Source organism: Cuculus canorus, chromosome 6 (assembly GCF_017976375.1).
Source record: "Cuculus canorus isolate bCucCan1 chromosome 6, bCucCan1.pri, whole genome shotgun sequence".
Lineage (NCBI taxonomy): Eukaryota > Metazoa > Chordata > Aves > Cuculiformes > Cuculidae > Cuculus > Cuculus canorus.
In genome coordinates this window covers 41363015-41378445 of record NC_071406.1, presented here as the reverse complement: position 1 = coordinate 41378445, position 15431 = coordinate 41363015, and the positions used below count along the sequence as shown (strand labels likewise).

Genomic DNA, 15431 nt, shown 5'->3' with positions numbered 1-15431 from the left:
GAAAACAGTATATGATGAAACACAAAGACACAAAACAAAGACAGACCTCGTGTCTGTCACCACCCTCATAGAAAAATATTTCCGCCGAAGATCTCATGCAAATCTCCCCTATTTCGGCCTAAAATCGTTATCCATCATCTTATTACCTCACACTCTCTGATAAAAATCCCCTCCCCAGCTTTCCTATAGGTCCTCTTTAGGCACCTCAAAGCTGCACGGGGCAAAAGAGCTGTGCTGCAGCAGGTCTGGGTCACCCAGAAGCAGCAATTGCATCAACTGCAAGTCAAAATATCAGCAGGATTAAAAACCCTTCCATTTCCTATGTACATTCCCAACTGCACATGGATCACTGAAGTGTGCAAGTTCCAGGAAGGCAGCTAGCGAGGCAGCATTGCCTGCCACTGCTCGCACCAGACCTCAGCTGCTCCTGCTTCTACAAGCCTGCATCTCCCAGAAATATTTGCCGTCCCTACATGCCTCTCCTTCCCTTTCCCCCAGGACAACCTCTGCTCATGTTCTGCGATTGCTTTCTCAAAGGTGTCTCTTAAAGAGCCGTAAAAGAGTAACAAGAACGGACCTAATTGTTGCTCCATCTTCTCTAGAGTAGCAAATACCCTTGGATATTAAGCTGGAGACAGCTTCACACGTGGACATCCTGCCTCGCACGGCTCTAATGCCTCCCACCTCATTCCTGCACTGGGTCTGGCCAGGACAGAGTTAATTTCTTCACAGCATCCCATACGCTGCTGCCTTTTGAATTTGTCACTATAAGGGTGTTGACAACACACCAGCATTTTGGCTGTTGCTGAGCAGCATTTGCACAGCTTCAAGGTCTTCTCCTTTTCCAGCTCTGACTCCGCAGCGAGTAGGATGCATAGAAGAAATTGGGAAGGGACTCAACCAGGACAACTAACTTGAACTGTCCAAAGGGACATTCCACACCACGCAGCATCGCACTCAACAATAAAAACAAAGGGGAATGTTTTACTCTTCCTATTTCATTCCCCATCGTGCTGGGGAGGAGGGAAGGGGTGAGTGTGCATCTGGTACCAACTAAGGTGAAGCCACAAGAGAGCCTCACTGCGTTCCCAGGTTTTCTGTCCTCTCAGAAGAGGCTGCCCAGCATCTACACGCACATCAACCCACCAGGCATATGCTGGCTGCAAGGGGAGTCGCCCTGACCTCCTTCAGAACCCGAAACACAGAGACCTACCAGACTGCTAGAGCTCAGAAACGCTCAGAGACGTTTCAGCTAATCTTTCCATTAGGACCTCGATACATACACCCCCAAAACTTAGGGTCAGAGGAATATCAATTTGCTTTCTAAATGGATTCTGTGCCCTTAAGGGTACAGAACATAATGGAAAGAAGAAAAAAACCTCAAACAGGTCATGTATTGGAAAGGCGATAAAGACCACACCATTAAAGCAGAGATTTAAAGGCAGTTACAATATTCTACCTGCTACGAAATATGCGAGGCCATTACAGGAGTACAGATGCGCCCTCCCAACTCCATCAAAGAAGATGGTTTGCACGGGCTTAGCCAAAAAGAGTGAAGAGTTTAAAACAGGAAGAACTCAAAAAGAACTGTTTCCACAATTAATCTTACTAAGCTATAGGGAAGATGTGGAGCAGCCAAACGATGCTCTTGGTGGGCAAGCTCACCGCCATGCAGAACCCTGAGCTGCTGTCTTTTCAGAAGCACCACCTGTACCCATGATTTGGGCTGCGCATCACCTCCTCCGGGCCTGGAAAATGGAAAACAGAAGAGGGAGCCGTCACATCCCACGTCAGACCAGTTACAAATCTAGGCTTCTTTTTACAAAGAACATCCTGCAAGTACAGCAAGACTCATGAACGACAGAGCTTTTCCTGCCCCCAACACCTACATTCCCACAATGCTTTCAGCCACGCTGACATCTACTCCAGCTGCTGAGGAGCCCCAAACCTGCTCTCAGGCCCCCATAGCCAACACTCAGTTATATCCGAGAGACAAACATCATAAATGAAAGAGGTATAAACGGCTGCTGGCAGGAGCATCTGAGGGTCATAAACGACAGAGCGCTGAAGCAGAGAACAATCTCAGTTAGGTGAAACTTTCAGCAAGTCTGGAAGCTCTCTCTCACAGGAGCAGAGCTAAGAACAGCAAGTTGCAGTTTGTCCATTCCACTTCCATGCAAACTGCTTTTGTAACCAAGAACCAAAACTGTTTTCAAATATCAATATTTGAAACCCATGTAGCTCTTTCAACCCTTATAAACCAGAGAAAACTAAGGTTTCCGTGCTCCTTTTTTAAACAAAATTAACTCTTCCAAATACAGTTTTGACTTCCAAGATCCCATCTCCTTCTGGCCACTAGATGTCCCACAAGTAAAAGAAGAACCAGTTGGGGGAAACACTGTGAACAAGGATACTCCACAAATGCTACCCACAGCCATGACCACCACGCAGGGCAATACGCTGCTCTGTTTCCCTTCTCTGAAAGGTTCGTGGCCCGGACACTGTGGTAATGGTACAGACAAAGAATCATAGACTCATAAACGGGTTGGAAGGGACTTCAAAGCCCATCCAGTTCCACCCTCCTGCCATGGGCAGGGACACCTCCCACTCACTTTGGATCAGGGGCTCCAAGCCCCATCCAACCTGGCCTTGGACACCTCCAGGGATGGGGCAGCCACCACTGCTCTGGGCAACCTGGGCCAGGGCCTCCCCACCCTCACAGAAGACATTTCTTCCCAAGATGTCATCTCAATCTCCCCTGCGAAAGCCTGGCTGTGGAACTCCTCGCATATGAACCCTTAGAACTTGTAAAACTGACTTTCCCGAACACATGGCAAGCTCCGACAGAACCCCCCAAGGGAATTTGGGTGGTTGGACGTTGGTTTCATGTCTTCACATGTTTGTTTGTAGGGTTTGGGGTTGGTCGGTTTGTTTTTAAACGCAAGGCACATATACATTCAAATTGCTGTTCCACAGGCAGATGAGAACAGCTAAGCAGTAAGTGAACTGCGAGTTAGATTTTCAGCCAAGCTGTACTTGACATGAAAAAAAACAGGAGTGGAGGAATGGGGACAGTATCTGGAGAGGATGTCTACACATAGCCTTGGCACAGCTGAGCTCCAGGGAAAGAGGACAACCTTGCCCAGGCCTAGGACTGGAGACTGGGCTGTCCTAACGGGACAAGCTGGAAGCTTGTGACTTCTGGGAAGAGGTTCCCACCTTACCCGCAGGTGTCCGCAGCTGCAGAGATCTGGGCACTGGGAGAGATCGGTGAGACAAGCCCACACTGCTGCTGGCTTGCTCCAACAGCAAGAAACGGCTACCCCACCAATAGCTTCATCCAGTTCCGTTCCAGGGCTATGGGTTATGGCTTAGTAAGGCAAATATCCAGGGTGCGTAGAAGGCTTGCAGAGAGATAAAATTGTTCCACTCAGTCATTCATACTCCTTTTGTTGCCCTTCAGAGTCCCCGTTTTACCCACCCCCCAGTGACCGATTCCTTTCTCAGGTCCCCCAAGTCCCTTTGTAGCAATCCTTTCACCCTGGGGCTTCCTCGGTGTCTCCCCAGGTTGGGTGTAAAGCACAGAGGTCTGGAGCTGTTTTATGGGGCTTTGCAGTCCCAGACAGGAGAAGGAGCCCCTCTTCTGCCCCATCTAAGCCCCCCCCCTCGCTGTCAGGCCGGCGGCACCTGCAGCTCCAACATCAGCATTGCTTTCTAGCGCTTTTTTGCAAAGCTGCCCTGCAAGGAGTCAATCCCCAGCAAGCACCACTGCATCACATCATTCCTTCACAGGGGCAGGACTTGGCATTGCCCTTCACTAAACTCGTAAGATCGCTCTCTGCCCAGTTCTCCAGCCCCCCCAAGCTCCCCGGGGCAGCAATAGCAGCAAACCCTTCTAGAAGATTGTTCACAGACAACAAAAAACATGGGAAGAACGTGCTAAGGAAACAGTGTTCCATCATCTCAATAATCAATGACTGGTACATTAGTCCTACCAGTCACTTTCCTGTCCTCCACGTGCCTAGAAATGTTCTCCAGAATGACTTCCCCCACCTGCCCAATAACCGTGGTGAAGCAGATCATCTTGTAGTTCCCCAGAACCTTCCTGAAGATGGGAGTAATGATTACTCTCTTCCGGTCCTCATGTATCTCTCCCAGTCATTGTGATCTTCTAAAGACAGAAAAGAGTGGCCTTACAGTGGCATCAACCAGCTCCCTCAGCACTCTTGTTCAGGCCATGAAGGCCCATGGGTTTATCTAAAATCACAGGCTTTAGGCTGGAAGGAGCCTTTTCACATCATCTGGTGCCCTTCCCTAGCAGGAAGCAGGGATATCTTTAACTCAAGCAGAGCCTCATCCAACCTGACTTGGAATGTTCCCAGGGGTGGAGCCTCCCTGGGCAACATGGGTCAGTGTTTCACCACTCTCATTGAAAAGAATTTCTTCCTTACATCCAGTTTAAATATCCCCTTCCTTAATTTAAAGCAATTACTCCTTGTCCTGTCACAACAGGCCTTGCTAAAAAGTCTGTCCTCAGCTTTCCTGGAGCCCCTTTCAGCGCTGGAAGCTGCTCTAAGGTCTCCCCGCAGCCTCCTCTTCTCCAGGCTGAACAACCTCAACTCTCTCAGCCTGTCCTCACATGGGAGGTGCTCCAGCCCTTGATCACCTTCATGGTCTCCCCTGGACTTGCTCTGACAGATCTATGTCTTTCCTGTGCTGAGGGCTCCAGAGATGAACACAGGACTCCAAGTAAGGTCTCACCAGAGCAGAGCAGAAGGTCCCAATCCCCTCCCTCGCCCTGCTGCTCTCGCTGCGTTGGATGCAGCCCAGGATGTGGTTGGCCGCCTGGGCTGCGAGGACACATCATTGGCTCATGTCCATCTTTTTGTCCATCACTACCTCCAAGTCCTTCTCCACAGGGTTGTTCTCAATCACCATCATCATTTACATCCAGTTCAGGTGCTTCCTAACCCAGTCCACCTGGAGTGGATTTTCTTGAAGTTTTTTTTTCCCCTCCTCAGCAGGGAACAGCTTCTCAGCCCTGCTCCACTAGCATCCCAGGGACCTCTTACAGTGGACCTCAGTGGCCACAAACAAGAGGAAGGACAGCAAAGCCAGCCCAGAAAACTCAACCCCAACTCAATCCGCAGAAGACTAGAAATGGCTGAAGCTTGACTTGAACTGCTCAGCCTGTCATAAGGCAACACACAGCACTGCATGCAACACATTTTCTGCTACAAGGGGTGTGTCATTTCGGTCCAGCATGGACACCAAACATCTGAGAGCCATAGAAATAAAACCTATTTTTATTCCACACAACAGCCTCCTGGATTTTGCTTCTGTCACAACTCATCTTGGCACACAAAACAAATAAAACAGGGCAGGAAATATTTTATTCATGAGCACAGAGCCCAGTTGAGCTCCGAGAAAGCTCATTGTTGCTTTTAAGGTGTCTCGTCTCAGGGCATCGAGCTGTGCAGTACGTCACACAGAGAGCATCAGAAGTCGCCAGGACAATAAGCCCGGCAGAAGGCACAGCCAGCCGCTGCTGGTTGAGGAGTAGCTTCTGCGATCTATTGGCAGGCTGGAATTCTGTCTCGACTCTGCATTTTGTGTGTTCTAGCTGTCCCATCCAGTTACAATAGACAATTGGCTAAGGATTAGATGACAAGTTAGCCAAGGAAGCCAACCTTGGGCCAGGACTCAGCTAACAAATGCCAAATTCACTTGGTAGATCTGGATTTATTTCTGCAATCATGACCTTCAGCTTAGAGTCCCAGCCTTAGCAAATAAACAGCTAAAAGCATCTTCTGATGAGCTTTGCCTTCAAAAGACTGTCTACTGTCAATACACTGTTGAGCTCACAGAAAGCTCAGGTCTCATTAAGTTAGGGTGCTGACTTATGTAAGCACCAGAAAAAAAGGCTGCTTGTCATACTTTGTCCTCAGTTTTCGAAGTGATGCCAAGAACCTTGCTTGAATGTGGAATGCCAGAAACCAGTACCCCATTGCCCAACCAATGTTTACCTGTGAAAACTTTTCCCATTCTAAAAAGCGTGGGGAGCAGCAAGATTAACAGGTAGCATCAGCAGAGGGAAAAATCAGTGACAACCATGGCAAAAAAGAGGTTGGCTCAGAGCAGAACCAGACATAAGTGTGCTACTAATGAGCAGGACCCTGATGGTACCAATAGGCCTTGATGGTCCTGTGCAGGTCATCGGGGCTTCCTGCAGTCCTGTCCACTGTTCAGAAGCTCTTTTCCAGCTCAGCAGTGTCTCGGCCAAAGCTACGTGGTAGATGGGCCGCTCTCCTCCTGCCTCTGTCCCCGTCTCTCAGGTGGCCTCTTGCACCCACGCTGCAGCCTTGCCTGCCTACAGCCCCAACTCCTGCTGCTCCCATCTGCACCCCTGGATGGGCCATATCCCTTCATCTGGGGCTCTCCACAAACCTAGTTACCCAGGGGTCCTGCATTCCCGGGGACCTACAAACAGGCCACAGATTAACAGCATCATTTCAGTTGGAAGAGACCTTGAAAATAACTAATTCCAACACTTGATGCAACACTGCCAAGTCCACTGCTAAACCATGTCTCTAAGCACATTTACACGTCTTTTAAATCCCTTCAGGGATGGTGACTCCATCACTTCCGTGGGCAGCGTCTCCCAGTGCTTGACAGCCCTTTCAGTGAAGAAATATTTCCCAATATCCAGTCTAAACCTCCCCTGGCACAACTTGAGGCCATTTCCTTCCATCCTATCACTTATAATTTCGAAGAGACCAGCACCCACCTCACTACAACCTCCTATCAAAGACAGGATGCTGTTCTACCAATGCCAGCTACACCGCCAGCCCTGCAGCCCGGTTAATCCAAATTTCCCCTGAGACCCCATAAAAGCCCGTAAGAGGGGGTGCCAACAGCTGGAGCTCCTGCTGCAGTGCAGCTCTTTATGTGCCCTAAGAAAACTGGCTGGGTCGGTCTGCACTGCGCGTAGGAGCATGTAAGTACCAGGTCAATGCCTTACAGGCAGAATAAAGACAACTTATTTGGTAATAAGAGCAGAATGAATACATATTTCAGTCTCTCCGGAATGAATACATATTTCAGTCTCTCTTGACTAGATATATGCCAGCTCTGCGAGCCGAATGGAGAAGCAGGCAATGAATATTTCAATAAATAATCTAAACACAACGCGATGGAACACATTCAAATAGGAAAAATGTGGTTTGCATTATAGCTTCCTTATGAATTACTGCAATAAGAGGTCCACGGATTTGCTAGCTGAACTCTTATGGGTAGTGTTATTTAAACGCTCTATAGTTACAGTTCCAAAAGCCTGATGCTTTTACATAGGTTTAGGTCTTCCTACATGCCTACACTTTTTATTGTAACAAAAACTCGTTACTACGCTGGATTATTTTACCTCCAAAGATAGTACTGTGTGTCAGGCAGGATCATCCGTTTGGCAGTCCTGAAGCTTAATTCAATTTAACCCAGAAGCCCTAAACCTTGTATTTCTGATGTATCCAACATTTCATCTGGCTGAAGGTGGAGCTGTTTGGGTACACGTGCTAACTCGCCTGGAGGCAGCAAACATCCTTCCCCAGCTGAGATAGAGGCATTCTCCTTCCCAGAACAGTAAATGCAAACCCTTTTACGCTGCCACCCTCGAGCAAAAATTGCATTTGCAATATTAATGACAGCTATTCTGGTCCTGAGCACACTCGGTCCTGGAAGAGTAGCGCCAATCCCTTCCTAGTAGTGAAAGTATTCTCTCCAACAAATTGTGTAAGCTAGGGAAAAGAGCCAGTAAGTTACACCAAAATAGAAAGCAGTGTACCCACCACCACCTGAGGTTCACGTTTCTTCTATTACTTTCATAGAAAACAACATATAGTCATCTATACAGAGGTATCAGAACTTTACAACAGGACATCCAAGGCCAACACCATTAGAACACGTTTTCAAGCTGAAAAGTTGCAGATAAATGGTGAAAGCAGAAAGTTAACGCCATAAAGAGTTTGCTTCAGGGATGTCCGCCACGAGGCAGATAGAGCAGGGCCATATCTGACCAAGCTGTCTAGGATTCTGTCCTCCACAGGAATGAGAGGCAACTCAGCCAGGATCTGCTTGAATTAGCACTTGCACGGGTACCTAAACTAGCTGAAAATAAAATCCTGCGGGTAGGCAGCACCACTGGCTCAAGTGACCAACTTCACTTCAGGCTGCCCGCAAAAATGCTAGCAGGAATTACCTATGGAAAACAGGGAAACCATTTCCTCAGTCACAGACAACGAAGCAACAGGGTTTTCTGCAAAGGCAGCTACATCAAGCCACACCACACTTGCTTTTTAAGAAATGAAAACATGAGCTTAAATACATGAACCAGCAGTGGAGCTACCGGCTGACAAGCATGACACCGCACAGACGTTATGTCAGCAGAAAAACCATCTCTGTGGCTGCAGAGAACTTCATATGAAGCCAATTAAAGTGAGCACCTCCAATTGAGGGCATCCGTGTTCGGTGCCAGGCAATCGCTCGTCCTGCTGCACTACCTCAGGTCTCACGGTGACACGGCCATATTTCCGAGCCGTATGCTGAGCCTATAGGTGCTCCCAGGGGAGCTGACGAAGGCGCGCATGGTAGAAGAGAAGGAGACAAACACCAAGCAGCTTATTCACATTAAAAAGTCCACAGCTCTGACAAAGGGGCTCCACTCAAACTGCAGAAGACATCAGTTCAGAAAGCTTTCATTTCATAGAAGCATAGAAACACCAGGTTGGAAAAGACCTCTTGGATCATCGAGTCCAACCGTTCCTGTCTGCCACTAAACCATGTCCCTGAGCACCTCGTCTACTTGTCTTCTAAACACCTACAAGGATGGGGACTCCACCCCCTCCCTCCCTGGGCAGCCTCTGCCAGGGCCCAGGTGGAAATTTCTTCCCAATATCCACTCTGACCCTCCCCTGGTGCAGGTTGCAGGACAGATAACCCAACTCTATCTCCATCAGCAGCCACAAAAACCTTAGAGTCACTTCACCTCCTCCCTCCTAAGTCTGTCACCCACCAAAGAAAAAACAAAGCAACTCACAGCAACTGCGGGAAGTCTCTCTCAACTCAGAAGCTGTTCCAGAGAGGTTTTGGGAAGCCTGCCCAGTGGGTCAGATAAGATTTCACAACTTGCTTCCCCTCCTCAATACTGGCAGCTCACACATTTACAGGGCATGGGAGAATCATGTTTCTTAACACTATGTGGTCTTCCTGAAGAGCTGCTGAACTAGGAGTGCCGATGACAAACTCGTTCTCCAAGTGGGGGAAAAAAGCAACACAGACACATGGCTGCCAAAAAAGCACTGGGTTTTTTCTCTGTAGGAAACCCAGGCTGAAGCAATGTTCAGATTTGTCCCATAAGCAGTTGCGGCTTGAGCAATAAAAACTGTGTCCCTGTCGAGCTATAATTCAGTCCCTCCGATTCTCCTAATTTACCCCACAAAAGCGCTTCTTGAAATACTGGGCCTTACGGTGATATATGAGGCTTTCAAAACAGTCCTTTCTGAGAGAGTCAAACACATGTCCCTATAGAGATGCTTTACCAAAACACAAAAAGCAGTTTGACAACGGCCTCCCATCAGCACTTCTTTACTAGGAGGGAATTTGAGATGTTCCAGACCAGGTTGGATGGGACTTAGAACAGCCTGATCCAGTGAGAAGTGTCCCTGCCCACGGCAGGGGGGTTGGAAATGGATGGGCTTTAATGTCCCTTCCAACCCAAACCATTCCATGATTGTGATGGATTTCCATGCACGCTGAGCAGTGATAGCAGTAACTAAGCAGGGAAAAATATACATGGAAAGAGGCTTAATAATAATGCCACCTTTCTGTTTAGGGCCCTTCCTTGGAATCTAAAACCAAGCACTTCTGAGTGCTAGGGGGCTTCTTCAATCACACAGGGTCTGTTTATCCTGTTCCATGTCCAAGGCAAAGCCACTTTCACCACGCCATCCTGAGACACCATGGAACTGGGTCTCGCTGAAGCAGCATTTCCCGGCCAGCACAGGAGACGTTAAACACGTGTAGAGTTACCTTCTAAGACGCTTCAGGCAGCTCAGCCCCAAAGATGGGCCGTACTTCAGCAATATAGCGTTTCCAGTTCTGGAAAGGAGGCTCTCTCTCCACAGAGAGAATCCTCCCATGTATCCGGGCTCAGGGCTCTTCTCTGCCAAAGGAAGCCTCGCACAACCCAGAGCCCCAATTAGCCGAGCTTGTGATTGCATATGAAATGTGTGCCATTCACGACTGAACGCAGAAGAAAACCTCATCTCAACTATAAGAGCCTGCACACAGGTGCCCCAACAGCAGCCCAGGATAAACCTGCAAACATCTCCTGGAATTCTAAGGAGAAAATGGACACTAAAATCAGACATCCTTGCCAGCTTGCGCTATTGCATTCTTTCCTTTTCATTATTTTTCCATAGATAACCCATGTATGTGTGTTGACACAAATGTGAACGAGCTACACCTGCCTTTTAACTTGGATTCAAGATAAATCTCATTTTTCAGCACCACCTCACACCAGCTTCGTTTTACCTAGAAGATAAGATCCACTGCATCCGAAGCTCACAGGGGTCTGTAATAACACCTCTGCCCCGGTACCTACTGAGAAGCTCTCCGGGCACTTGGGATTATCAGAGTTACTGACCTCAAGTGAGGACAAGCTGCTTCATGCTTTCCCTTCAAGGAGCCATGGTCCTGGTGCCTAGGTGCACGCCAGAGACATGGGCGCCTCCATTCTAACACGCGTTCTCCCATCCGCTTGCCATGAGACGTTTCCAGCAAATCAGGTCGTGTTTCATTCATACTTGGAGTCTTATCACAGACGGATAAAGCAGAAAGTGCCTTCCCCTGCAGAGCCCTCATGTAAAGGAGTCCTGGCAGGCACTGCTGTAGTGAAAATCAATTTACTCCAGGACTTGATCCAGGCAATTCTCTGCTGTGGACTTCAGTGACTTCAGTGACAAAATGAAACAGAGCCTACATCAGTGAGTGAGAAAATTGACCAGTGCCACGACTGTACAGGGAAAACTGTACAACTGTCTAACTGCATGCCAGAAGTCAAATAATCCCTCTCCTTAGGGGTCAACAGAAATAGAATTATAGAAAGATTAAGATTAGAAAAGACCTCCTAGCTCATCCACGCCAATCCTCAGCCCAATGCCACCATGATTTCTAAACTATGTCACAAAGTAACACATCTACACAGTTTTTGAGCATTTTCAAGGGTGGGGACTCCACCACTTGCCTGGGCAGCCCATGCCAAATGCTTCCCCACTCTCGCAACAGAGAAAACTTATGTAATATCATATCTGAATCTCACCCGGTGCAACTTGAGACCACCTCCTGTCCTCCTATCACCTGTCATTGGGAAAGAGACCAACACCCACCTCACTACCACGTCCTCTCAGGTGGTCAGAGAGCAATGAGGTCTCCCCCTCAACCTCCTCCCAGGCTGAACAACCCAAATTCCCTCAGCTGCTCCCAAGTTACCATGCAGACCGATGCATGAAAGCAGACCCCTGCTTTCTAGCTTGCGTATCAACCCACTTGCAAACAGTTTTCTTCCTAGGACTGCACTCACTAGACAAAGCTAGGGGACTATTCTGGGAAGCATGGACCCCACGCTCACAGCATCAACTCGCAAATTTAGTTACATTCAAGAGCTGAGACTGTAATTTGGTATTTCAGTCTGCAGCATTTGCTTTGGTAGTTTCCCTATTACTGTTGTGAATAGTGTCTGTGCTCTTGCATAATTAAGAGCAACATAATGCCTACTGAGTGCTTCTAATTTGCTAAGCTGCTTTTTCATGCAAGCGAAAAAAAACGGAACCAGACATTAGGAAGCGAGACACAGAACACCACACACTGCCGGTGCAAACAATCTTCTGTTTCTGCTCTGAGGAAGCCCTAAAATAATTAGCAAACTGCTTCTCTGTTCAGCTGTGAGGCACCTTCAGTAATCTTAACTCAAATTACACTTCAAGTCTTATACATAGCATCAAATCTTAGAACGGCTTATGTAGGAAGGAACCTCAAAGCCCATCCAGTTCCAACCTCCCTGGCATGGGCAGGGACACCTCCCACTGGATCAGGTTGCTTAAAGCCTCACATCCAACCTGGCCTTGAACACTTCCAAGGATCAGGCAGCCACAGCTTCCCTGGGAAACCTGAGCCAGGGCCTCCCCACCCTCACAGCCAAACATTTCTTCCTAACATCTCATCTCAATGCCCCTCTTTCACCTTAAAACCATTCCCCCTCGTCCTACCCTTGCACTCCCTGATAACGAGCCCCTCCCCAGCTTTCCTGGAGCCCCTTTCAGCACTGGAAGCTGCTCTAAGGTCTCCCTGGAGCCTTCTCTTCTCCAGGCTGAACAACATCAAATCTCACAGCCTGTCCTCACAGCAGAGGTGTTCCAGCCCTCAGATCATCTTTGTGGCCTCCTCTGGACTCTCTCCAACAGATCCCTGTCCTTCCTGTGCTGAGGGCCCCAGAACTGAACACAGGACTCCAGGTGGGGTCTCATAAGAGCCAATTAGAGGAACAGAACACTCACCCTGCTGCTCCCACTGCTTTCGTTGCAGCCCGGGATACAGTTGGCTTTCTAGGCTGTGAGCACTTTGCCAGCTCACGCTGAGCTTCTCGTCCACCAAGACATTCAGGGCTGCTCTCAATCCATCCTCTGCCCAGCCTGGATTTGTGCTTGGGATTGCCTGGACCCAGGTGCAGTTTCATTTCCAACACTGTATCAAGAAAAGACCAAACAGCTGGTTAAGCACATGAAGTTGCAACACCCCCAACCCCCCCCTCCTGCCCACAGTTTATGAAGCAAGAACCAACTGATATCAAATTCAGCAAAACACTAATGAAAGTATATTTTCTCCCTATATTTTTGATGAATAGATGATTTCACGCATTTCTTCGCAGTGAAAGATGAGTATATCCTCCTATGGTAAGAGGCTGTGTTCTACCCTTCAGTTTTGAGTCTGGGTGAGCAGTATTTGTGTTTCAATACACAGGACAGAGATCCTGTTTATAATCAGCTGGGCTACAGCCAGATATCCCATGCCTTTGCCCCATGAAGGTCTCCCTGTCCATATCCCTTCTCTCCACTGTCTAATACTGGTCCAACCAACCGCATGGACTTGCTTCTCCAAACAAAAGAAATAACAAACAGGTTCAACATCCCGGTCCTGGGGCTGCTCTTCCCTCGGAGGTGGCAATGCCATTCCAGTACTCCCTTCCTCACACCACTTCTCTCAAGTCATCCCTCTCCTTGCTCTCCTCCCTAAACCTCTTTAGTAATCAATTCTCTTTTATGGGAAGCCTTTCTACCACTTTCCACTTTTGTCCACTCTTTCCCATTCCCACTTGATTTTTATTGTTAGAAAAACTAAACTGAAGCTTTCACTTGGGATTGTAAACAGTCCACTTGCAGAGCTGCATTTAGCCAAGGATTTTGAATTCTGCAGGATGCTCTGGGTTGCCAAGGACAGCACATCAAACCAAGCCTAAAAAAAGCAAAAAGCAGGATGGTGATGACACCAAAAATTCAGAAACACGCACACAAACCCTATACACACACCACATCAAATAATTCACATGTACCAGTCAAGATAGTGGAGGTTTTCATGCAGCAGTGAGATTTTTTAGTCTGGGAATGGGAAGCAGCTACTGCTGTGTGTTTATCTTTTGGCAAAGGTTCATTCCCTTCAGTATCAAGCACGTCTTTTTAACTTTGCTGATAACAAGTACATTGTTTACAGCAAACATTTGCGCTGAGGAATTTAGCTTGCATCCGAGGTCAGACTCTGGTAGGTGTTTATTAGCACAAGTAAAAACAGCTGAAGGAATGTACAGCAGGTAGTTCTGGCTCTGTTTTTCTCTGGAATCAAGAAAGCAATACAGAACTGCACAGGTTTTTTTGAAGCAAGGTTTCATGCTGCTTCTCATTACAGCAAGTTTTATTGGTGGAATAAAAACAAACACCAAGAGAAAACTGCTCAAATGCTTCCAGCTTCATTTGTTTTACCAACGAAACAGATCTTCCAAGAACTGAAGGAAGGCTGGCAGCAGTCTAATGAGCACAGCTATTTTGGGACAAACCCTGCTCTCCTGGCCTAGCACAGCAGCCAGAGCAGCAGCTCCAACCCAGAGCTCACCAGAGGAACCCAGGGCAGCTGGACAGGAGGACCTCCAAAGGTCCTTTCCAACCTCCACCAGCCTGTGACAGCTCATGGACAGAGATAAAGACTTTAGGAGGTGAAGCAAACATCACATGTCTAAGGAAAGGAAAATAAGGCATTTATTCTCTACTCCCCAGCAGCAGTCAAGTGTTTAGCTGCTTCTTGCTTAACAGAGCCTCGGCACACAACTTACTTGGAAAGGCAAATGCCATAACCATGAACAACCCCCTTTCCTCCAACTTTCCTTTAGCTTTTATTGCTCAGCACTACCTCACTACAGGACATTCCTTGGATTGGTTCAAGCAAGCTGTCCTCCGGCTGTCTCTCCTCCAAACTTCTCACCCACCACCAGTCTACCCAGTGGCAGAGACACAATGAGGGGAGAAAAAAACATCTTCCACAGCGTGGCAGCAAGGCTCAGCAACAGCCAAAATGCTGCCATCTTATCGACACCACCTTAGTCACAAACCCAAACCACAGCATGGGACAGGCTGCTGCAGAGAACCGTAACTCCATCCCATCCAGACCCAGCAGAGCAAGACATCATTACCTTCCTTTTAAATCCTTCATCTAAAAAGCAAAGTGCGAAGTTAGTCTAGAATTGCCATTACTTTTATATCCCAATCCCTGAGCTTTCCAAATCAACATTGGTACCACAGGCACTGAAAAAATTCCAGCCCAGAAAGAAAATCGAAAATAAAAACACCATGAAGTACCTTGAGCTCTGTTTTTTTCATGACCAACACAGCTGCAGTAAGGATTCCTCTACACATCAGAGCTCCTGTGCTGCACCTTTGGCAGTCAGCCTGTTCCTAAAGAATCAGCACTGCAACACATTCCAGTAATAGCCACCTTCCACATTTGGTGGAGCTCCTTCAACCCCAAAAGGATGAGCATTTAATTCAGTGTCAGTCCTGGACTACCCTGAGCAGTCCCACCTGGGACCCTCACCCACAGGCCAGGACCTCCACTCAACCCAGAGCACGCGGTCCTAACCGGAGCTACAGTGAAAGCACATGCTGGTCTCCAGCAGATCTCCAGGACGAACCTCTTGGACCCACACTGTCTCTTTGTCTCCAGCCTTGTCTCTGACCCAGTCTCCTCCTGCTTCACCCAGTTCACCCTCTCACCTTGTCTGAGGCTCTCAATGGATCCTCTTTGAGCAGGTAGCACCACGTCACATTCAGATGCTGCAG

The 15431-nt window shown here is 48.1% G+C and overlaps 1 protein-coding gene across 7 annotated transcripts in view; it reads right to left on the bottom strand.

The window, feature by feature from the left end:
* Positions 1–12784, bottom strand: part of TRPM8 (transient receptor potential cation channel subfamily M member 8) — a 72842-nt gene extending 60058 nt beyond the window's left edge. For all 7 annotated transcript variants that reach the window (XR_008450515.1, XM_054070548.1, XM_054070549.1 and 4 more), the window contains exons 1-2: positions 12606–12784; positions 1610–1748 (exon numbers count right to left, since the gene is read on the bottom strand). Coding sequence is in view for 6 of the 7 variants with exons in the window: in XM_054070548.1 (XP_053926523.1) it covers positions 1610–1748; positions 12606–12784 (318 nt within the window). In the remaining variant the exon portion in view is untranslated. The remainder of the gene's footprint in view (positions 1–1609; positions 1749–12605) is intronic.
* Between the last annotated feature and the right edge of the window lie 2647 nt (positions 12785–15431).